The sequence below is a fragment of the Colobus angolensis genome, unplaced genomic scaffold, assembly GCF_000951035.1.
Source record: "Colobus angolensis palliatus isolate OR3802 unplaced genomic scaffold, Cang.pa_1.0 Scaffold103, whole genome shotgun sequence".
NCBI lineage: Eukaryota > Metazoa > Chordata > Mammalia > Primates > Cercopithecidae > Colobus > Colobus angolensis.
In genome coordinates, this window is record NW_012111253.1 from 891,925 (window position 1) to 914,882 (window position 22,958).

The following is a 22,958-nucleotide window of genomic DNA, read 5'->3' on the forward strand; positions in this document are numbered from 1 at the left end:
TTCCTTCCCCATTCGTTTCTTACTGAGTCTTGGAGTTAAGTTGTTTGTTAGGGCCGGGCGCGTGACTCACACCTGTAATCTCAGCACTTTGGGAGGCCAAGGTGGGCAAATCAACTGAGATCAGGAGTTTGAAACCACCCTGGCCAACATGGTGAAACCCTGTCTCTACTAAAAATACAAAAATTAGCTAGGCATGGTGGGGGGCCCCTTTAATCCCAGCTACTTGGGAGGCTGAGGCAGGAGAATCACTTGAACCTGAGAGGCAGAGGTTGCAGTGAGCCAAGATCGTGCCACTTCACTCCAGCCTAGGCAACAGAGTGAGAGCCCATCTCAAAAAAAAAAAAAGGAAGAATGTCAATTCAGGATTTAAAAGTAAAATCTAATAGACTCCATCTGTCAACTCAGCGTATTCAGAGTAGGCCAAATCTCAGTTTCTAACAGGGAGCAAAGAGCATTTTTAGAAGATGCTTAGTAACAAAAAATTAACCAAGGGAAGAACAATCTTAATTACAGGATATTTTTACTGGAATGTAGACATTACTTTTGAATATATAGGACAATAAGAATTGTATCAAAGCAATGCTGCCTAACAGACACAGCAGGAAACTTATTGGCATGGCCAGGCTAGTATAGTTTCTCATTAGTATATCAACTAATTGTAGGAAAAGTACTGTTTCTAAAGTGCTTGAAACGTTTGCCTACATCATTTTTCTCTTTTCCAATGACCTCCTTCATAAAGTCAAACTCTAGCCCAAACTTAAGCCTATCTCACTGCATATTGTAAAAAATGGATTCTGAATGAATTAACAGAGATGCTTAGATAGGAGGTTGCAGAGATTCTCTTGCAGTCAATGTCTGGAGGAGCTGACCCTCAAGCATCACTCAGAGGAAGTCCCAGCCAAGATTCACAGATCTGTAGCCTTTGGTCAATATCACACTGTACATCAGGAGTCTCAAGTTCATTGCACAGAACTGGTCCTGTAGCAGGGAAGACTCAGAAGTCCTGAGTTGTCTCCTTTTGGGGGACTCCACAGGGATAGCCGCCATCTTGAATCCAGGAAGGGGGCCCAGCTGGGAATGGAGAAAGTTGCAGGCCCACATGCTCCCTGGATGGAAGTCAGACGGGGCCTCTGTGTGGGCACCTGAGAAGCTGCCAGAACACCTGCCCCAGCAGCAGTGCATCCTCCCCACTCAGATGTCCATCTGCCATCTAGACATGAAGGAGGAAAAGAAAAGAGACAAATATGAACACACTTTGGTTTTCCACCGTGCGTCTCTATGTACAGTTCACACGCACACCCATGGGAGGAGGCAAGGGGGAGCAGCATGGAAGCTCAGCCACCACTCTGTGTGTGGCTAGGGCAGCCATCACTGGTCCTGCTCTTTTCCTGGGAAAGCATCCCCCATGCTACTTGGAGGTACAGGGTTAGTCATGCCTTTCACTGCTGAGTGTGCTCTGCTGAGCCAAGGACAATCTCCACCCACACTCCCTTTGACTCCGCTTATCCCCAGCTGTTCTTCATGACTCTGACCCATCCTCCCCTCCATTCCACTCATTTCTCAAAAATGACAGCCCCACATACCACACCGCTGAGAAGGAGAGGAATGTAAGAATGACCACAACAGCCATGGAGCCCAGTCCAACACCCGCCATCTGCAGCAGTGTGAGTGACGAATCTGTGGGACAAAACCACATGCTTAGCCCAGAGTGCAGGGCATCACCGCCTCCCAGGAGGCACACACCCCACTGTGCTCAATCCATTTTAACCCAGAGCTTGGCCCCATTTAACAAAGAATCTCAAGAATGCCCAGCGTGCCTGTGTGTCCCCTGAGTTGGCCCTGTGGAGATGCAGCCTCAGGAAATTACAGTTACAGGGTATTTCTGCAAAGGAAGTGTAAAGCCAGACCATGTTAAAGTTACAAGGAAGAAAAAGCTGATCTTGTTGAGCATACAAATACTACGCAACATGTTACATTTTTTGTTGGTCCTTTCGCAAGTCAATTACATGTGATAGATTTTTATGGGCCGTTTTCTTTTGCATGGAGGGGCAAGTCATTATGATATTATTTGAATTTGGGTTCCAAAAGTGATAGCCCTGATGGTCAGATATAGCAAAGGAATATCCTTTGTTGAGTCACCTGTCATTTTCTCTATACCTCAACAAGGATCATACCTCCCTGCTCTGCTCAGCAGGTTTACTGAGAGGATAAAATAAGAAAATTGATGTGAAAGTACTTTGAAAGGCATACTTTCTATTTGGGGACCATCACATGCCAACTCCAGGGAGATCCCCAATTGTAAACTAAAAAACACTCACAGTTGAGTTGCACATTATTTTTTGAGACAGAGTCTTGCTCTGTCACCCAGACTGGAGAGCAGTGGCGTGATCTTGGCTCACTGCAACCTCCACCTCCCAGATTCAAGTGATTCTCCTGCCCCAGTCTCCCTAGTAGCTGGGACTACAAGGTGTACTCCACCACGCCTGGCTAGTTTTGTATTTTATTAGAGACACGGCTTCACCATGTTGGCCAGGCTGGTCTCGAACTCTTGACCTCAGGTGATCTGCCCGCCTTGGCCTCCCAAAGTGCTAGAATTATAGGCATGAGCCACCACGCCCAGCCAAGAAGCTAGATTATAAAATGGAAAGAGAAACAGTGATTAAGTGAAGAATTAGTAAAGAAAAAAATGTTAGGAGAGTGACTTGAATTGCAAGATAGTGAAACAATGCAGTATTAGAATAGGAATGAATACATTGGAACAAAATAACCTAGAACCAAATCCAAGTATATCAAATGCTTTCAAAGATTGAATACTGGAGTCAGATGTCCAAGTCTTTATCTGAACACCACCACTGCCTGTGTGACTTTGTGCAAGTTATTCATCCATTCTGTGCCTCAGTCCCCACACTGAGGGATGCTGTAATAATATGGGAATGATAGCAATACTACCCACCTCTAGGTAGTGCGAGAAATCAGTGAGTTAGTACAGGTTGAAACAGTGCCTGGCACAGAATAAGCAATAAGCAAATGTTAGCTATTGTTAATTATTGTTGTTTTTGTTGTTTTGATACTGTTTCTTTTTTTTCTTTTTTTTTTTTTTTTGAGACGGAGTCTCGCTATCACCCAAGCTGGAGTGCAGTGGCCGGATCTCAGCTCACTGCAAGCTCTGCCTCCGAGGTTCACGCCGTTCTCCTGCCTCAGCCTCCCGAGTAGCTGGGACTACAGGCGCCCGCCACGTCGCCTGGCTAGTTTTTTGTATTTTTTTAGTAGAGACGGGGTTTCACCGTGTTACCCAGGATGGTCTCGATCTCCTGACCTCGTGATCCGCCCGTCTCGGCCTCCCAAAGTGCTGGGATTACAGGCTTGAGCCACCGCGCCCGGCCTTGATACTGTTTCAGATCATTGGGGAAATGATAAATTATTCATAACCAGTGCTGAGAAAATTGGCTAACCATTTAGAATCAAATAATTTTGATCACTAGAGCTTATACCATATACCAAAATAAAATCCGGATGGATTACAGACTTAAATTGAAACCTAAAAGGATTAGGAAATGTTAGTGAATATTTACCTAATATTAAAGGGGGTAAGAGATTTCTAAGCCTATTTGTTAACACAGAAACCTTAAGAGAATGAGAGATTTAACCATTTTGAAAAGCTTGCACTTCTTATACCAAAAACTACCAGAAGCAAGATTAGAAGGCAAATGGCAAACTGGGTAAAATATCTAGAATAATGGGCAAGAAGTTAACATATAGAGAGTGTTACAGATTAATAAAGACATACCTCAATAGCAAAATGAACAAATTCTATGAAAAGGTAAATCACATGTAAAACATGATTACAGATGATCAATAAAACTTTGATCAAATGCTCTCTTACAAGTAATAAAAATGCAAATTAAGGCATTAAGATGCCATCTTTGTGCATCACTCAGAAACATTTTTTAAAATGCCATCTTGGTGGACTAATTAACTAGATTTGTTTTGTTTTGTTTTTAAGAGAAAATACAATTCTGGAGATGGACAGGGGAGCTGGTACTTTCCTGCACTGGTATTTCATCCAATCTACCCAGTATTCCTTCCAACATCCGTCATCAATTTTTTTCTGTGTATTTTTTCCTCTATACTTTTACCCTCTATATATTTTAATCACTGATTGATGAATATGTTGAACTGAAGACGACTGTGGACAAAGATCCATATCGTGCATATTCTTGGGTTTGATTTCGTCTCATTAATAATTGTTAATGAGTTGATATCAACTGTGCATAGTGATTCAGCTTGTTTCTAAGCTCACATACAGCCCTCATGTTCCCACATTGTCCACAAGGACATTATTGTTTGTTGAAGCCAAAATACATTATGCGCGCCATATTTCCCTGACCAATTACTGACTCTGTGCAAGAAGAAATGGAAAGCAATCTGACCTAATCTGCTCTTAAAGCTCCTGACTCCTGGGAACTGCTGTTTTTTCTACCAGGGATACACAAGCCATCACTTGAAAACCTTGCCTTGCCTTGACTTCAAGTTACCATCATCTACACTTCTGGTGGCTCTTCCTTTGTGCAAAATTCCTTGTTCTTTGCTCATCTCTAGTCCTCTTACATCTCTCCATTTTCTTCAAGACTTATCAAAGATCATTTGCAATGGCTTATCCATCTCATGTGAAAATTGTATGAACCTGCCAGAATATGCTTCATCCGTGTTGGAAGACTTGAACCTATGTGGGGCAGTGAGCTCTTTTCTTTCTTCTAACCATCCCCTCACAAACCAAGAGGACAGAAGCTAAGGAGGAGTTAAGGAAGCTGACTTTCTCTTGACCATCCACCAGCAGGATCCACCTGGGTGCAACTATTCCTTACTCTAGACACAGTATTGGAAAACAATCTTTATTTCTTCTGCATAGCACAATTTGGGTTTGGCTCCAGGAATGATTCTTGCTGGTAGACCAGTTCCTGGTTATATGTCTTTTTGTCTACTTTGCATATATACTCTGAAAATCTGAGTCAATCTAATCAAGAGTGCTCACAAGTGTTGCCACACAAGCTTCTTTAGAGATTTCCTCATTAATTCCTTACTAAGAAAATTTACAACTGGCAAATTTGAATTGTATTTTTTATAGCCTCACCATCCTTTGGTTATCCTACCTTTCCATGGTCTCATGCCAGAGAACCATGTTTATTTTTCTTCTGAATCACTTGTAGAATATATTTTTACAAACCCAAGTGAATGAATTATGTGTTATATAGCAGATCAGTTACTCAATCTTGGAGAAAGTAAACCCATTAGGACTAAACTTCACCATTCTCTTTATGGTGGCTGCCTCAAGAGAGCTAGCATTCAGGAGGAGGGATGGGGCCTTTCCGGACTTATCTTTAACCCCCTCCCTGATAGAAATATCACATGCTGAAGAGGAAGTTAGAAAGGTCCTATTTCTACTCTCAGACTTTGTGACAGCTTGAGGCCTCCTCATGGGTGTGAACATTTTTTCATGAATATACAAGGGCATGTTCACTTCCTGAAAGCACCAATTCTGTTCTCCAAATGGTAAATAATAATAATAATAATAATTAGCACAGTGACTTCTATTTACCGTGTTAAATTTATCTTTGCTATTCTAGGTTCTTCTCACTTGAATTCCATTCAGAGCAAAAGATGGCAAAGGAAATCAAAGTGGAAAACTAATTTAGAGATCAATAATGCTTGATAAATTAGTAACTGTTATATTCCATTTTTATTGCAGCTTAACAAATGACCATAAACTTAGGTAGCTTTAACCCATTTATTAGCTCAGAATTCTGTGGGTGGTAAGTTCAAGCACATTGTGGCTGGTTCTCTGCTCAGGGCCTGTATTAGTCCCTTCTCACACTGCTATAAAGAGCTACCTGAGACTGGGTAATTTAAAAGAAAAGAGGTTTAATTGACTCACAGTTCCACAGGGTGTACAGGAGGCAAGGCTAGGGAGGCCCCAAGAAATGTACAATCATGGCAGAAGGTGAAGGGGAAGAAGGCACAGTCTTCACATGGCCAGAGCAGGAGAGAGAGAGAGTGAAGGGGGAAGTGTTACACACATTCAAACAACCAGATCTCATGAGAACTCTACCATGAGAAGAGCAAGGGGGTAATCCATCCCCATGATTCAGTCATCTCCCACCAGGCCTCTCCTTCAATACATGGGGATTACAGTTCAACATGAGATTTGGGTGGGGACATAGAGCCAAACCATATTAGGACCTTATGAGGCTAGAATCAAGGTCTCGGTGGAGTGCACTTCCTTCTGAAGGCTCTGGAGAAGAGTCTGCTTCCAAGTTCATTCAGGTTATTGGCTAAATTCAGTTCCTTGTTGCTATGGTTTGAGTTTATATCCTCTGAAACTCACTTGAAATTTAATCCTCAATGTGGTGGTGTCAGGAGGTGGGGCCTAGTGGGAGCTGTTTGGGTCATGGGATTGGAGCCCTCATGAATAGATTAATGCCCTCTCTCAGAGTGAGTGAGTTCTTGCTCTGGAGGGACTGTATTACCAGGGAGCTGGTTGTTATAAAATTGAGTCAGCCAGGCACAGTGGCTCATGCCTGTAATCCCAGCACTTTGGGAGGCCGAGGCAGGCAGATCATGAGATCAGGAGAGCGAGACCATCCTGGCTAACACGGTAAAACCCCGTCTCTACTAAAAATACAAAAAATTAGCCGGGCATGGTGGTGGGCGCCTGTAGTCCCAGCTACTCAGGAGGCTGAGGAAGGAGAATGGCATGAACCTGAGAGGTGGAGCTTGCAGTGAGCTGAGATTGCGCCACTGCACTCCAGCCTAGGCAACAGAGCAAGACTCCATTTCAATTTTTTAAAAAAATAGAGTCTTCCTAGACTCTTTCTTGCTTCCTGTGTCATCATGTGATCTCTTTGTATATACCTGCTGGCTTTTCCACTTCTCTGCCATTGTTCTGATGAGCATGCAGCCCTCACCAGAAGCAGGCCAGATGCAGCACTATGCTCTTGAACTTCCCAGCCTACAGACTCATGAGCTGAATAAACCTCTTTTCTTAATAAGTTACCCAGCCTCCAGTATTCTGTTATAGCAACACAAAACAGACTAAGACACTTGCAGTTGTAGGACTAGGGCCCCCGTTTTCTTACCAGCTGCAGCCAGGCCTTGCTCAGCTCCTTCTGTTAAGCTACACTCCTTGCCAAGTGGACCCCTCCATCTTCAAGCTGGCAGGAGAATTTCCCTATGTCAAATCCCTCTCATTCTTTGAAGCTCCAACTTCCCCTATCTCTGACCTCTAGATCCAGATTTAAAGGGCTCCTGTGATCAGGTCAGGCCTATCTGGATAATCTCCCTATTTGGGAGTTTAATTACATCTTCAAAATCCCTTCCCAGCAATACCTAGAACAGTCTTTGAATGAATAACTGAGAGAAGGTAGATGGATACCAAAGACCAGGAATTTGGGAACCATATTAGAATTCTTCCCATCACAACTATAAAGGTTTAAAATGATTGTGTGCATGTATATATGTACATATATATACACAGACACATATATGTACATATATAGCAAATACATATGTATACATACACGCTAGGTTTATATCTTGATGTAAGTCTTCTCTGGCTTATTTGATAAGTATTGCACCTACTATGCTTCATTTTCCATAAAACTAACTGCTGGTTCCTCAGAAATCATTCAGCCCAATTCAATGCATTCTGATTGAACACCTAATGCATGCAAGGCTCTGTTCCTGCTCTTCAAATGCCCATCAAGGGTGTAAAATCTAGTAGTAGAAGACAAAACAAGTACACACCCATTGCTCTAAAATATAGCAGAATAGCTGAAGAGGGGCAGATTCTGCCCTGTTGAAAAAATGTTAAAAGCTTCAGGGAGGAAAGGGCATTTGATTTTAATCTTGAAGAGCAGGTGATTCACAGGTAGGTGATTGGGAAATCCAGATGGAAGTCATCAAGTAATTATATGAGCAAGGATATTAAGAGGAGAACGTGTGGGCGATAGCCAGAAAACAGCTGGAACGTTGGTTTGAATGGAGAAGAATAAAAGATGCAATTAGAAGGGTATGTGTGTGTCAAACAGAGGACTTGGAAGCCAAACTGAAAAACAATGGAGGACCATGGAAGCAGAGGAAACAAAATTAGTTCTGCAGTTTAGAAACGAGTCAGCTGGTGGTGTGTAGGCTGGAATGAAGAGGGAAATTCCGAACTCTTGTGATGGGAGATGAGGAAGGAGGATTTGCCCATCATCCCACTACAGGTAGGAAGGCCTATGCTCAGGGAGTGAACAAAGAAATGAAAATCAGAGAGGCATGCCCAAGGTGCTAAATGTGGGCTGAAAGAGAAAAGGGAGTAGTCACGAATAACTCACAGGTTTCGTGCTTACGACTGGAGAATGTTCCCTGATTACAGCTTATTATCACCTCACATATATCAAACGACCTTGCTTTGTGACTCAAGAAATCACAGACTCACAGTACTCTGTGGCTGGAAAGGATCTCAGAGATCCCAGATAGAGGACGATTGAGAACTGGCCAAGTTAAATATCATTTCAAAGACACTTGGGGGATTAGTAGCAGGAGCTCAGGCAAATAAGCCCAGCCCTCTGCATCTTCCATCAGACCAACTGCTGGTTTCCTGGTAATCTTTACAAAGCTCTTCTGGGGGCAATATGCAAAAGGTAAATAGCATAATTTGTCACTGGGCAAAGGCCAGAATGGGGGTGAGGCTTGGCGCAAGTGAACTGGCACCATTTCAGGACTAATTTAGATCTCAGTTCTCTGCAAATTACTTTCTGAAATGGCAGTCTCCAAACTTTTTTGAAAAAGTAGATTGCCCAAGATGGGTGCACAACACAGGTAAATGTTATACATAGATAAATATGTGCTAGAACTGCCTTCAGAATTTCCACAGAACAGTGTTTTTCCTATTATCTTCCAGAGATTTCCAGTGGTTTAATTTCAAAGGCTCAAACTCTCCTTCAATATTGGTTCTTAAGCTGAGGGGAGACCAGGGCACTGCCAAAGCCACTTAGATATTTTCAAAGCAAAATCCTCCCTGTTAATTTAATCATAGCAGAATGACTGCAGCCAGCTCTTTGGCGATTTCTTCTACCCAGTTTGAATGTTTTCCAATCATAGCAAACATCTGCTGAATAGAGTGGACTCTGGAAGCTATTATTTCTGTGTCTGGAAGCTTTGTCATCCTAATTTATTCTGATGAAACCATCTCTTTTCCTTGTGAGAATGCCATGCCCAATCCTAGAGCTTCAGGGGATGGACTGGCAAAAAAAGACACTTATGACTGTTGGAATGTGTGGCTGTTTCTCGTGGCCTTCATTAAAGTCCTACAAGTAAAGGGAGCTTGGCCCATCTGCACACAGAAACAGGACAGTACCCATCTTTGCCAAGAGAGGCCCTCACTGCCTGGTCATCAGCAATCCAAGATGGCTGACAGTCAGGCAACTTGCCTTGCACCCTGCTGAAAACTCTACCCTTGTTGCAGTTGGTTTCAGCAGAGGTTAAAAGATGAAAATAAGATCAGGAGAGAAGCAGACAAATGGAAGAAGCCTAATTCCCCAGGCCCCTCCCAAATATTTCCTGCACAGTATTCTCTACTGCCAGGATAAAAAATTCCCCATTAGAAAGTGCTGTCCACCGGAATCCTTAGGGAAGTAAGTTTATACCGGCATTTCCTCACCATGCCAGTTGGTTGTTTTATGCTGCTTTGAGGCAGGGGAGAGGAGGCAAAGGGTTAAAATGATACTGTGGGCTAAGGGCAGAATTTCACAGCCTGTTGCTAGGACCCACAAACCACAGGGAAAAGGTCCAGATTCCAAGGTCATAAACTCAACAAGATTTCTGCTATTAGCTACAAACTAATGGAATTCCTGGGAATCAAATCCACTGGCTGGCTGCCTGTTGGTTTTAAAGAAATGTACTGTACTGCCAGGGAAATCCCAAGCCTGGAAAACAAAGACCAGTGATTGCTCAAACCCTAAGGCAATTTCCCCGCCTGGATAACTCTTCCAAGACAAAGAAGGTTTAAGCTGTACAGCACTCAGTAGAGATGTTCCCACTGCATCTCTAAGGAAAGACTTTGGAGGAAATGGACAAGAGTTCCCATCAGGCAGACCCAAACTGACCACCCAAGTGACCCATTCTGCTGCCAGGGCAGGGGATGCTTGCTTGTCCTGTCCAGCAAGAGGTGATCATTGCTACAGGGCCCCCTGACCACTGTACATTGCTTTATCTTTTCCTTCTTTCTAAATGAGAGTATTTATTGTGCTATTCAGTTTTCCCTCTCATATTATGTACTATGGTTTGAGATTGGTTAAATTTGCCATTTAGCCATAGATTACTTAATAGAGCACAAGAAACACATCTGGACTTGATCAAGAGGAAGATGCTATCCCCAGGATTCCTGGTCTTGAAGCTGGACGCAGTAACAGACCCAGCTTTGAGTTGTCTTCCACTAGGGTTCCATGTGGGATCATACATAGGATACTTCCATTTTGTTAAGGGAAGATGTTTTTCTTATTTTGTTGTTGTTGTTGTTGTTGTTGAGATGGAGTTTTGCTCTTGGTGCCCAGGCTGGAGTGCAATGGCGCGATCTCAGCTCACCGCAACCTTTGCCTCCCGGGTTCAAGCGATTCTCCTGCCTCAGCCTCCCGAGCAGCTGAGATTACAGGCATGTGCCACCATGCCTAGCTGATTTTGTATTTTTAGTAGAGACAGGGTTTCTCCATGTTGGTCAGGCTGGTCTCGAACTCCCGACCTCAGGTGATTCACCTGCCTCGGCCTCCCAAAGTGCTGGGATTACAGTTTTTCTTAATATTATATGTGTATGTGCACAAGCTACACAGCCGAATGGTAGTGGACTGTTGTAGCTCTTGTATTGGCTTTTCGGCATCTTTTCATATGCCCCATTTCTTGACAGGGATTTTGTCTCCCTTTCAGTGCAAACCTAGTGGACCTATTGTTCACACTGCTCTGCCTCCAACCAGCCACGAGTAGACATAAAACCCAACGGAGGCCAATCATCCTAGCCCATCTCCTATTAACAGTGATTCATCCAACAATCACTTAAACTAGGAGGAAAGAATCTTTCCCTGAATTGAAAAGCTATGTTTTCCCAGTGAAATTGGTAAGCTGGGGGAGCTTGCCATCCCTCCCTCTCACATGTCTTATAGCAGAAGAAAATGAAGCTAAGTCACGCTTAGAAACAGAGAACTGAAACAAGAGAAAGACAGAAAGAGAAGTCCCACACACGGCGTTGCGTCCCCAGTCCCACTTCCTGGAGCCTTGGTGGGGTAGCTCTTTGTCTAATTCTATAAGCTCCCATCCACTCACCCTCCTCCCATTTTTTTTCAGCTATGAAGCTTTTTGCTTAAAGTAGTATGAATTGGCTTCTGGTCACCAGTGACAATTTTATAAACAGATCTCATCAATATGAACTTGATGCTGCAAAAAAGAAATAAGAACAGCATTCATAGGCAGAAAATAATTTTACCTTTCACCTGAGCCCAAACTGCACAGGAGTGTCTTCTCACCTATAAAGGAAAACATAGCAATGCATTTAACTAGGTGGCACACAGTGTTAGTTTAAATAACATAGTTTGGAGGCTGAAGCCTTCTGAGTTTCAGCTTTTTCAATCTCTTAATTTGAACTAGACATTTAAAGTCCAATCTAGCTCTAATATCTTGTGATATCACTAAGTGTTCAAGGGACCGGCGTGGGTTGCGTGGACATAAGTGACCCTACAGATCACTTCTGTAGGTTTCCAATAGGTCTCAGAAAGTACACACGACAGGCCAACAACAGGAGTGACAAAAAGGATCATTCCCCTGGCCAGCTCTCAGCAACTGGCATGGACTGCCGGGAGAACTATGCTGAAAAGGATTCTGAGGTCACATGTTCCGAAGGTTCAGCAAGAAGTAGTGATGCATGTTACAGGCAAAGCTATGAGAAGTCCCAGTATATAATACTTCACCTATCTAGATGTCACTTGGCAACATCAGTTACCCAAAATGTGTCCATGAACCAGGAAGAAAGCAACAGGAACATATATGAAAGCTCATCCATAATAGAAGAAACCTATAGATTCAGCAGAATGAACACCTCTTCCCCCTGTCATTATGATATGCTTATTTACCTGTTACAAATGCTGGGGACTTGCTCTGTATAAGACTTGAAAGTATTCCCCAGAGGAAGCTGAATGGTGAGGGTTAGAGAAGGATCCTTCCAATATCTTTAGGAGATTCTCTTTCAAATGACAGCCTTGGGCATTCTGGTTTGGATTTTTTTATTATTATTATTATTATTATTTTTAAGCTTCAAAATTCTGAGAAAAGCTGCTGGGTGCAGTGGCTCACAACTGTAATCCCAGCACTTTGGGAGGCTGAGATGGGCAGATCACCTGAGGTCAGGAGTTCAAGACCAGCCTGGCCAACATGGTAAAATTCCATTCCTACTAAAAATACAAAAATTAGCTAGGTGTGGTGGTGGGCACCTGTACTCCCAGCTACTTGGGAGGCTGAGGCAGGAGAATCACTTGAACCCAGGAGGCAGAGGTATAGTGAGCCGAGACCACACCATTGCACTCCAGCCTGGGCAACAGAGTGAGACTTCGTCTCAAAAAAAAAAAAAAAAAATTCTGAGAAAAGCTTAAAATAGCCATAAGTGCAGATATTAGAAATGGAAGGTAATGTGCAAGAATAACCAGTGAAGGACATATTTCAAGACACTAGAGAATGGAAGGCACTTTAAATAGCAAGGCAATTTGGGGGAATGGAGTATATCAAAGGAGAGAAACTGGCAGGGGCCAGGTGAAGAAGGGAGCTTATTAAACTGAAATGCTTTGGTCATACTTGCATTTTATAAAACTCATGCTGGCAGTGGTATGGAACAAGGAGATGAGTAGAATAAGAAACAGAAAGATATGGTAGAAAAGTGATGTTCAGGCAAGAGATGACTAAGTCTGAGCAGTGTAGATGAAGGAGAGGAAAGAATGATTTTAAACAGAATTAAGGTAGTAGAATTAACATGATTTGCTGATGATCTGGATAAGAAGGTAGGAAAGAAGGAAGAGACAAGAACTATTCACAGGTTTCTGTCTTAGCAACAGGAGGCATGGCGATGCTATTTACTAGGACAGATGCACAAAGGGAAAAACAAAATGGGGGCATTGGAAGACTCACACCCCCAATTCCAAAATTTACTACAAAGCTACAGTAAACAAAACAGTGTGGTAGTAACATAAAGATAGACATATAGTCCAATGGAACAGCATAAAGAACCTAGAAATAAACCCTTGCATTATGTCAAATTATTGTTAACAACAGTGCCAAGACCATTCAATGGGGAAAAGACAGTCTTTTCAGGCTAGCCACACTGGCTCACAGCTGTAATCCCAGTACTTTGGGAGGCTGAGGTAGGAGAAGCGATTAAGCCCAGGAGTTTGAGACCAGCCTGGGCAACATAGGGAGACCCCATCTCTACAAGAAATTGTTAAATATTAGCCAGGCGTGGTGCTGCACAACTGTAGTCCCAGCTACTTGGGAGGCTTAGGCAGGAGGATCACCTGAGCCCAGGAGGTCGAGGATGCAGTGAGCCATGATTGCACCACTGCACTCCAAGTGTCTCACTTTGTCACCGTCTCAAAAAAAAAAAGTTTTTTCAACAAATGGTACTAGGAAAACTGGATATCTACATATAAAAGAATGAATTTGGACCCTTACCTAACACCATATAAAACATAAACTCAAAATGGATCAAAAACCTAAATATAAGACCTCAAATTATAAAACTCTTAGAAGACAACATAGAGGAAAAGCTTCCTGAAACCAGATTTCTCAATGACTTCTTGGATATGATAAGACATAAGCAACAAAAGAAAAAATAGACAGACTGAACATCATCAAAATTTCAAACTTTTATGCATCTAAGGGCACTATTGATAGTAAAAGTGCAACCCACGGAATGGATGAAAATATTTGCAAATCGCGTATTTCACAAGGGATTACAGTAATATCCAGAATGTATGGAGAACTCTTAAAATTTAACAAAAACAAAAACAACCCAGTTCAAAAATGAGCAAAGGACTTAAATAGACATTTCTCTAAAGAAGATACACAAATGGCTGATTAGCCCATGAAAAGGTGGTCAACACCACTAGTCATTAGGGAAATGCAAACCAAAACCACAAGAAGATGCCATCTCATGCTGGGAGGCTCATGCCTATAATCCCAGCATTTTGGGAAGCCAAGGCAGGTGGATCGCTTGAACCCAGGAGTTCAAGACCAGCCTGAGAAACATGGCAAAATCCTGTCTCTACAAAAAATAGAAAAATTGGTCAGGCGTGATAGCATGAACCTGTAGTCCCAGCTACTCAGGTGGCTGAGGTGAGAGGATCACCTGACACCAGGGAGGTCAAGGTTACAGTGACCTGTGATTGGGCCACTGCACTTCAGTCTGGTAAACAAAGTGAGACCCCATCCCCCACTTTCAAAACAAAAGATGTCACCTCACACCCTATCTTATAATAGGATGCCTATTATAAGAAAATAAAACAGAAAACAGTAAGTGTTAGCAGGGACATGGATAAATTGGAACCCCTACACACTGCTAGTGGGAATGGAAAATGGTATAGCACTATGGAAAACAGTACGGTAGTTCCTCAAAAAATTAAACATAGAATTATCATTTGATCAAGCAATTCCACTTCCAGGTATATACACAAAAGAACTGGAAGCAGGGACTCAAACAGATATTGCACACCAATGTTCATAGCAGCATTATTCATAATAGCCAAAAGGTGGAAAATATCCCATTATCCATCCACGAATAAGTGAATAAACAAACGTGGTACACTCATATAATGGAATATTATTCACTCTTAAAAAGGAAGGAAATTCTGACACATGCCACAACATGGGTGAACCTAGAAGACTTTAGGCTAAATGAAATAAGCCAGTCACAAAAAGAAAATATTGAATGAGCCTACTTATATGAGGTACCTAGAGTAGTCAAATTCATAAAGACGAAAAGCAAGGCCTGGTGTGGTGGCTCATGCCTGTAATCTCAACACTTTGGGAGGTGAAGGTGGGAGGGTCACTTGAGCCTAGAAATTTGGGCAACATGGAGAGACTCCATCTCTACAAGAAATAAAAATTGAAAATTAGCCGGGCATGATGGTGTGCACCTGTGGTCCAAGTTAACTCAGATGGCGGAAGCACCAGTATGGTTTGAGCCCAGGAGGTTGAGGCTGCAGTGAGCTATGATCGCGCCACTGCACTCCAGCCTGGGCAACAGAGCAAGACTCTGCCTCAAAAAAAAAAGACGGAAAGTAGAATGTTGGTTGCCAAGGGTTGTGGGAAGGAAGGAATGGGGAGTCATTTAATGGGTATAAAGTTTGTTTTGCAAGATAAAAACAGTTTTGGACATTGGTTGCACAACAATGTAGATGAATTTAATGCCATCAAACAACACTTTAAAATGGTTAAGATGGTAAATTTTATATTGTATGTATTTTACCACAATTAGAAATTAAAATTAAATCACTACTGATTTTATTGTAATTATCACAAAAATGTAGTTGAAACCCATGGGAAAGTCATCACAATTCAAACATGTAGATCCAAATATAAGTTTTTTCAAAGCCCTTTCATCTCCTTTAACATCCTAAAGAATAAGCACATATTCTTTTCTTCAGCTACATGAAAAAGAGTATCAATGACATCACAGGAAAGTTTACTATAAACCAGAATTCTTTGCGTGTGTGTGTGAGACAGGGTCTCACTCTGTTGCCCAGGCTGGAGTGCAGTGGCATGATCTCGGCTCACTGCAACCGCTGCCTCCCAGGCTCAAGAAATCTTCCTGCCTCAGCCTCCCAAGTAGCTGGGACTATGGGCACATACCACCATGCCTGGCTAATAAACCAGATTTCTTGTCCTAACCTCCAACTTCATTCCCTCTGTTATGAATTAAATGTCTATGCCCCTGCTCACCACTCACCTCCTGCCCTGAATTCACATGTTGAAGCTCTAACCTACAATGTGATGGTATTTGGAGGCAGGATCTTTGGGAAAGAAATAGATCCAGAAGAGGTTATAAGCATGGAGCCCTCATGACGGGATAAGTGTCCTAATAAATAGAGGAAGAGCAATCAGAGCTTTTCCCAACCCACTCAATCCCCACCATGTGAGGACACTGTAAGAAGGCGGCTGTCCACAAACCAGGAAGAGAGTCCTCACTGGGGAACTGAATCAGCTGGCACCTTGATCTTGGGCTTCCCAGCACAGACTGTGAGAAATAAATGTCTGTTACCTAAGCTACCCAGTCTACCATATTTCACTATAGCAGCCCAAGCTGACTAATATACCCTGCCCAACCAAAGTCTTAATCTAGGACAATAGCTCTCTGAACCATCTCTAAATTTCACTCATGTTGTATTGTCAGTGTTTTGTCTATGGCTAAAAACTCCAAGTCAGGAACCCCAAGTAATTTTCTAATGAAAAGGCCTTGTCTAAGTTGTAAACACCTTTTTAGTAAGTTCAGGGCAATATATTTCTGGGCTTTAACTTTCCTTTCTTTATTCCTACATTATTGTCACAAAGCACTGCTAGACATCTTTGATACTTGAACAGTCTTACAAGTAACTATTGGTTTTATAGCAAACATGTTCATGACACATTACATTTGCATCCCACACAGAATTTAATAGAGTGTCTCAGTTTTAAATATGCGATGAACCTTACACTCAAAATGACAACCTAATTTTATCTCAAATTCATCAGTCAAGAGATGTTTGTATTACTATTAATATAATCCTTCTAGTTTTCATTACCAACCCATATGAATTTACAACAAGCTTAGGGTTCTCCTAGGTCAACCATCACAATGAAGAACCATCACCTGGTTCTTCCAGGTCTTCCATCCCTGACTGATGAATACAGCAACATGATGTTTCCTAATTATCTAATGAATATGGAGTTCCATGTCTCAGGAAAGAGCCACTGCTGGAAGAGCACCAGCCTTTCTAAGCAATGCAGAAGGGAAAGTGGTACCTATGCCACAGTCGCAGAAGGGGTGTAAGCAAAAAACAGGCCAGTGCTGTGCCTAATCTTCTGCTTCCCAGGAGAATGAGAGAGGCAGCAGCCTGGCAGGGGCACAAGGAAGTTAAGAGAGAATCTAGATATTTCTTTCCAACTTAGACTCCAGTAGTGCAATAGAATGAGGGCATCTGTAAAGCTTAAGGTAAAAACAAAAACCAGGTCAGTCTAAATGCTGATTCAGCAAGGTCCCCCAGGAGGTTCAGAATCCCTATCATCTGTAAGGGTTTCACCTGTCCATCCTTCATAAAGGCAAAGTATTCATACACATTTTATGATTGTTACATGCAGTGTCCCTCTCAAGTACTGGGAAAACAAGTGTTCAAACATTTGAATTTCATGCAAAGAAGAAAAAACAGAGTTCAGAAGAGCTTGGAAAGAAAGATACCTTATTCCATTCACTTGTGATTCGTAATATAATGCAGTAATCATTCCCTCTTTTCAAAGGTGCATTATAATATTCCCCATAGTACAGCCTGTCTCCTATAAGTATCTCCATGGCATCATCTGGAACATCTTTGGCCAGTAGTTCTGCAGTCACGTATCCATCAGCATCAGAGGTGTTGCTAAAGAAGGAGGCAGTGCCTTCAGAATCACAAGAAAATGTGCTTTGGAAGGCCAAGGGAAGCACTAACACCTGATATGAACTGAAAGAAAAAAAATGGAAGTGTCCATCAGACCCTTGCATGGGGAATTCATTCATTCATTCATATTTATTGAATACCCGCTATGAGATAAGCCTTTTTTTTTTTTTTTTTTTTTGAGACGGAGTCTTGCTCTGTCACTAGGCTGGAGTGCACTGGTGCAATCTCAGCTCACTGCAACCTCCACCTCCTGGGTTTGAGTGATTCTCCTACCTCAGCCTCCCAAGTAGCTGGCACTACAGGCACATGCCACCACACCCAGCTAACTTTTGTATTTTTAGTACAGACGGGGTTTCACCATGTTGGCCAGGCTGGTCTCGATGTCTTGACCTCCTAATCCACCCACCTCATCCTCCCAAAGTGCTGGAATTGCAGGCGTGAACCACTGCACCCAGCCGAGATAAGCCTCTTTCTAGGCACTAGAGACACAACACTAGACAAGAAAAAGTCCTGGCCCATGTGGGATTTACGGTCTGACAGCTCCAACCATCATGGAATTCCAGTTTGAACCTAAAGGGTTAATGCCAGATGACACGGGGCAAGGGACCTCTCCAAGTTCTGGCTGCAGACAGATGCCAAGTACATCCTCTTTAGCTGGGAGAAGTTGTTGCACATATCACTGCCCTGTGTGTGTGTCACAAAGTTGACCTAATCAGTGATTTTCACGTGGGCAAATAAAGCCCAACTGTGCAAAGGGTTCAGCAGTCACATGGAGACCGAGTGCCTACCACAGGGAATGTACTAAGTCCGGAAAAAGGGCTGCAGACAATCATGTGGTGACCTGAAACAGAACTCATGTGATTTACATTCCCTACAGTTCATGGGCTGATACCAAAGTTCATGTGAAATAAATGAGACGCCAAGAGTGCAGAGTCACCATGAGTTAATCTAGTCTGACAACACCCTGAAACAGCCAGAACAGTAATATGTCATGTATGCGCTGTAAAAACTGTTCCCCAATTGTGGACAGAAAAACACACTAACAAATGGGTATTGTTTTTGTTATGTCTTTCATTATTTATCCCATCAAATAGAAAGCCTGGCAGTGAAAGGAAGTGTGAGAAGAAAAATGCACTGAGAATGGATCACGCTTCCCTTCGATTCCCATCTATCCAGTACTTAGCTCCTGCCTCTTGTACCTTGTTGAGCATCAGCTGTCTCTATCAGGCTTGATAGCAGGGATCTGAATGACTGACTCTTGTATTCTTGCAAGTCCTCGCACAGTTCTTTGGTAATGATAGCCCCTCAACCCCCGCCCCTCCCCTTCGCCACCAACAATGAATGATTCTTGAGTTGAAATTTCAGAAAAGGGGAAAAGCATACGTCAGTGTGAAATATGACTAGGATAATTTCCAAAACTCATTAGGCCATGTAATTCTATTTTACCAGTAAATTTGAACTTCCTGCTTCACATACCAAATGCCCTATCTCCTGCTTCCTAAGAGCCCATGAATCACGAGATTAAGAAGAGGGAGCCCACCTCCACAGTGGGTGTTGGATATGGAAAGTCTCCCCCCACTAGGTTCCCAGACATCCTAGGTATCCTTGGGGCACTGATTTTCTTTCTTTTCTTTCCTTTTTTTTTCTTTTTTTTTTTTTTAGGAGGGAGTCTTGCTCTGCTGCCCAGGCTGGAGTGCAGCGGTGTGATCTCAGCTCACTACAACCTTTGCCTCCCAGGTTCAAGCGATTCTTCTGCTTCAGCCTCCTGAGTAGTTGGGATTACAGGCACTCGCCACTATGCCCGGCTAATTTGTTTTTGTATTTTTAGTAGAGATGCGGTTCCACCATGTTGGCCAGGCTGGTCTTGAACTCCTGACCTCAAGTGATCTGCCTGCCTCTGCCTCCCAAAGTGCTGGGATTACAGGTGTGAGCCACCGTGCCTGGCCAAGCGTCCTGATTTTCATAAAGTCTTGGCTCACTTTCAGCCAAGGGCTTTCTACAAAAGAGACAAAGTAAAACCTGCAGGGCAATAAGTTGTCACCACCAGTAAACATTTATTAAGCATCCACTGCCTATGGGGAACATCTGTAACAACAAACTTGCCCCGAGACTTGAAGACATCCCTATGTCATAGCCGCAGGTAAGACAGTAAATGTTGCAGCACCTCCATGCTGTCCATAAGTACATCTTCAAATCCCGCTCATCTTTCCATGCAGGTGGTGGTGGTCAAGGCTCACCTGTGCCCATTTGGTTCTGTACATTGCTCACTAGAGGCATCACTGACAGAGTATGAAGCAGCTTCCCAATTAGCCTGATCGTAATCACCTGTGTTGACTGATTATTATACAAATTCCCCGACCTCATCCCAGACCTACTGAATCAAAATCTCTAGGAGTAGAGTCTGGGAATTTGTATCGCTGATAAAGCCCCCAGGTGATTCCTATCATCTGGCAGGTGTGGGAGACACGAGCATTAAGGCACCCCAGCAACAGGCTCCATCCTCTGCCTAACATCAGCAAGCTCAGGAGAGGCTTGGTCCCAGGGACCTTGCTCCATTATGTACCCCAAGACACTGTCCCTAAACCATGCACAGAGCAGACTCAGGCCTGTCTCACACACTGGCAAAGCCGCTACCCCCAGCTCAAACCAGGTAGTCAGGCTTAGGAAACCACCCTGCCTGCTGGTAATTAGCCATGTGACGTTAGAGAAGCAACTGTGGCTGTTTGGAATATGACTGTTCTGGAAGGACTTTTCTCCTCTTTTTCACTACCACACTCCCTCGAATGACTCACAGATCTCCACTTCCTGTTTTGGAGGCGCTGGCCGGCATATAGCCACAAAGGTAAGCTGTCATTTGGCTTTTCTTTTTGCATTATGTCATTATTTGACATAAATATCACATTTGTTCTTGCAAATGCTCTCAGGAAGTGACCTCACAACTTCTGTTCTCTTTATAATGACAGAATTACAATGCCTTCTGGTAATTTGTCAAGAATCAGAACAATTTATACAATGTCCATCCCTGGAGAGATCTTTGCACATTTACTGAATTTAAATGAATATAAAAGCAGGAAAACACTAAGTTTTATTATAAATGGATATACAGATAATATCACCAGACTTTCTTTTTTGTAATTTTATAACATCTCACTTTTTTTTTTTAACCTTGATTTTACTGAAGGGTCAGGAGAGACAACGGCGAGGCTGGTGAGGCCATGTACATTGTCAGCTCCTTGACCTGGTGCTGTGAGCAAGCTGTTCATCTCTCCACTCCAACCTCAATCTTCCTCTCTAAAAAAGGGACTGATGCTACTTTCCTAATCCTGCCGTGACCTTTGCAAATAAAACATTTCACTGAACACAGTGTAGTCCTCCAACTGAGGTAAATCAATTCCATCCTAATGCCATCTGGAATCCCAGAAGCAGTCATTAATTACGTAGTGTCTTGCCCATGACTCAATGCAAGAAAAGACAGAAAGATTTACCTAAATGATCTTTTCAGACAGCACTGCACACCCCGCAAGATCAACCTTACATACAGGGCAACATATTCTGCCTTTGAGAAATGAAATGATGCCCCTGACCCCCCATCCATAAAGGATATACTATGAGACATGAGTGCAAAGGACAGTCCTGACATGTCCTAAGCACGCAACCCATGCTTGCCCAGCGACCAAAGGAATGGATTTAATTTCTTGAGCTAAACCGCCCAAATGCTTGTATATATGGTCCTTTAGCACTCTCTCTATGTGGCCAGGGGCGGTGGCTCACGCCTGTAGTCCTAGCACTTTGGGAAGTCGAGGTGGGTGGATCACCTGAGGTCAGGAGTTCGAGACCAGCCTGGCCAACATGGCAAAACCTTGTCTCTACTGAAAATACAAAAATTATCCAGGCATGGTGGCGCACGCCTGTAATCCCAGCTACTCAGGAGACAGAGGAAGGAGAATCACTTGAACTCAGGAGGTGGAGACTGCAGTGAGCTGAGATCGCAACACTGTATTCCAGCCTGAATGACTAGAGTAAGACTCCATCTCAAAGAAAAAAAAAAAAAGAAATCTCTCTCTCCATTAGAAAGGATGCTGGTTGGGATTAAACGCAACTCTGTACCCAAGGAAACAAAAGAGGCCCCAGCTGCATTGTTCTAACAACCCAAGTACAGCCACCAACACAGAAGTCTTCTCCTCACCAAAATCAAAGTTTCCAAATCACTCCGTGGGGATCACCGGGCAACCGTGGAGAAAGGACAGCTACTGACCTGATTGGTCCATTTTTCTCCTTGGCTTTCCTCAGTCTGAGGCGTGGTAGGGGTCCTCCGTGCACCGTAAAAAATTCTACTTCTGGCAGGGGAGGCTCTGAAAACATGTTGAAAAGAAGAAAAGGGGTGTGATCGGAACAAGTAAAAAGCAGGACAAAAGAGGTCCTCGTGAGGGCTATTAAAAGGAAAGTTTTAATTTCAGAAGCGAGGAGCCTATTCTGTACATGCCACAATGTGGATGACCATGCTAAGTGAAATACCCCAGGCACAAAAGGACAGATTCTGTACCATTCCACTTAGATGAAAAATCTAACATAGACAAATTCACAGAGAAAGAAGAGGTTGCTGGGGGTGGAAGGGGCATGTAGGGAATTGCTTAATGGTCACACAGGTTCTCCTTGGGGTGATGAAAAAATCTTGGAAATACACAGTGGTGATGGTTGCACAACATGCCAATAAACTGTGTGCTTCAAGATGTTAAAATGGCACATTTTATGTGATGTGTATTTTGCCACAATAAAAAGAAGTGATGAGTATACTGTGGTACTGGCAGAGGATAGATGTGGTGGGCATTACAGTTTGCTTGATGGGTAGATTCCTACTTGGCAGAGAAGACCACCACATCAGCCTTCTATATCCTTTATAATCACAGAGCTCTCTGTCCTTACTTTCACGCCCCCAGCAACAAGATTTCCCAAATAGGTTTTCCATCAGGAGGAAACTATACTGACTGGCTGAGACCAGCGTTCTTGCACCTCACTGGTAGTTAGTCATGGTATAAATGTGCTAACTGCCATTCTGCCTTGTGGGTAACATGCTAAGTAAGACATATTGCGCACTAATCATTCACACTAGAGGTGTTCTACATATGCCTCATCTTACTTAATCTCAACAGGGCTACCAAGTGGATGATGTTTATAGAAGCAGTCATTTGCTCCCTCTCTTGGGGTTCCTACCCATGCAAGGTAGGAACTTCTTCCCTCCCCAAAGTATTAGGAAAAGAGCTT

General features: G+C 43.0%; 1 protein-coding gene across 1 annotated transcript in view; it reads right to left on the bottom strand.

Annotated features, from left to right (window-relative positions):
• Positions 1-503: 503 nt before the first annotated feature.
• The window catches only part of SUSD1 (sushi domain containing 1), a 108,341-nt gene continuing 85,886 nt past the window's right edge, over positions 504-22,958 (bottom strand). The window contains exons 9-13 of the mRNA XM_011941763.1: positions 21,952-22,048; positions 17,501-17,759; positions 11,513-11,552; positions 1,584-1,677; positions 504-1,210 (exon numbers count right to left, since the gene is read on the bottom strand). Coding sequence (XP_011797153.1) covers position 1,210; positions 1,584-1,677; positions 11,513-11,552; positions 17,501-17,759; positions 21,952-22,048 — 491 coding nt within the window. The 3' untranslated portion in view covers positions 504-1,209. The remainder of the gene's footprint in view (positions 1,211-1,583; positions 1,678-11,512; positions 11,553-17,500; positions 17,760-21,951; positions 22,049-22,958) is intronic.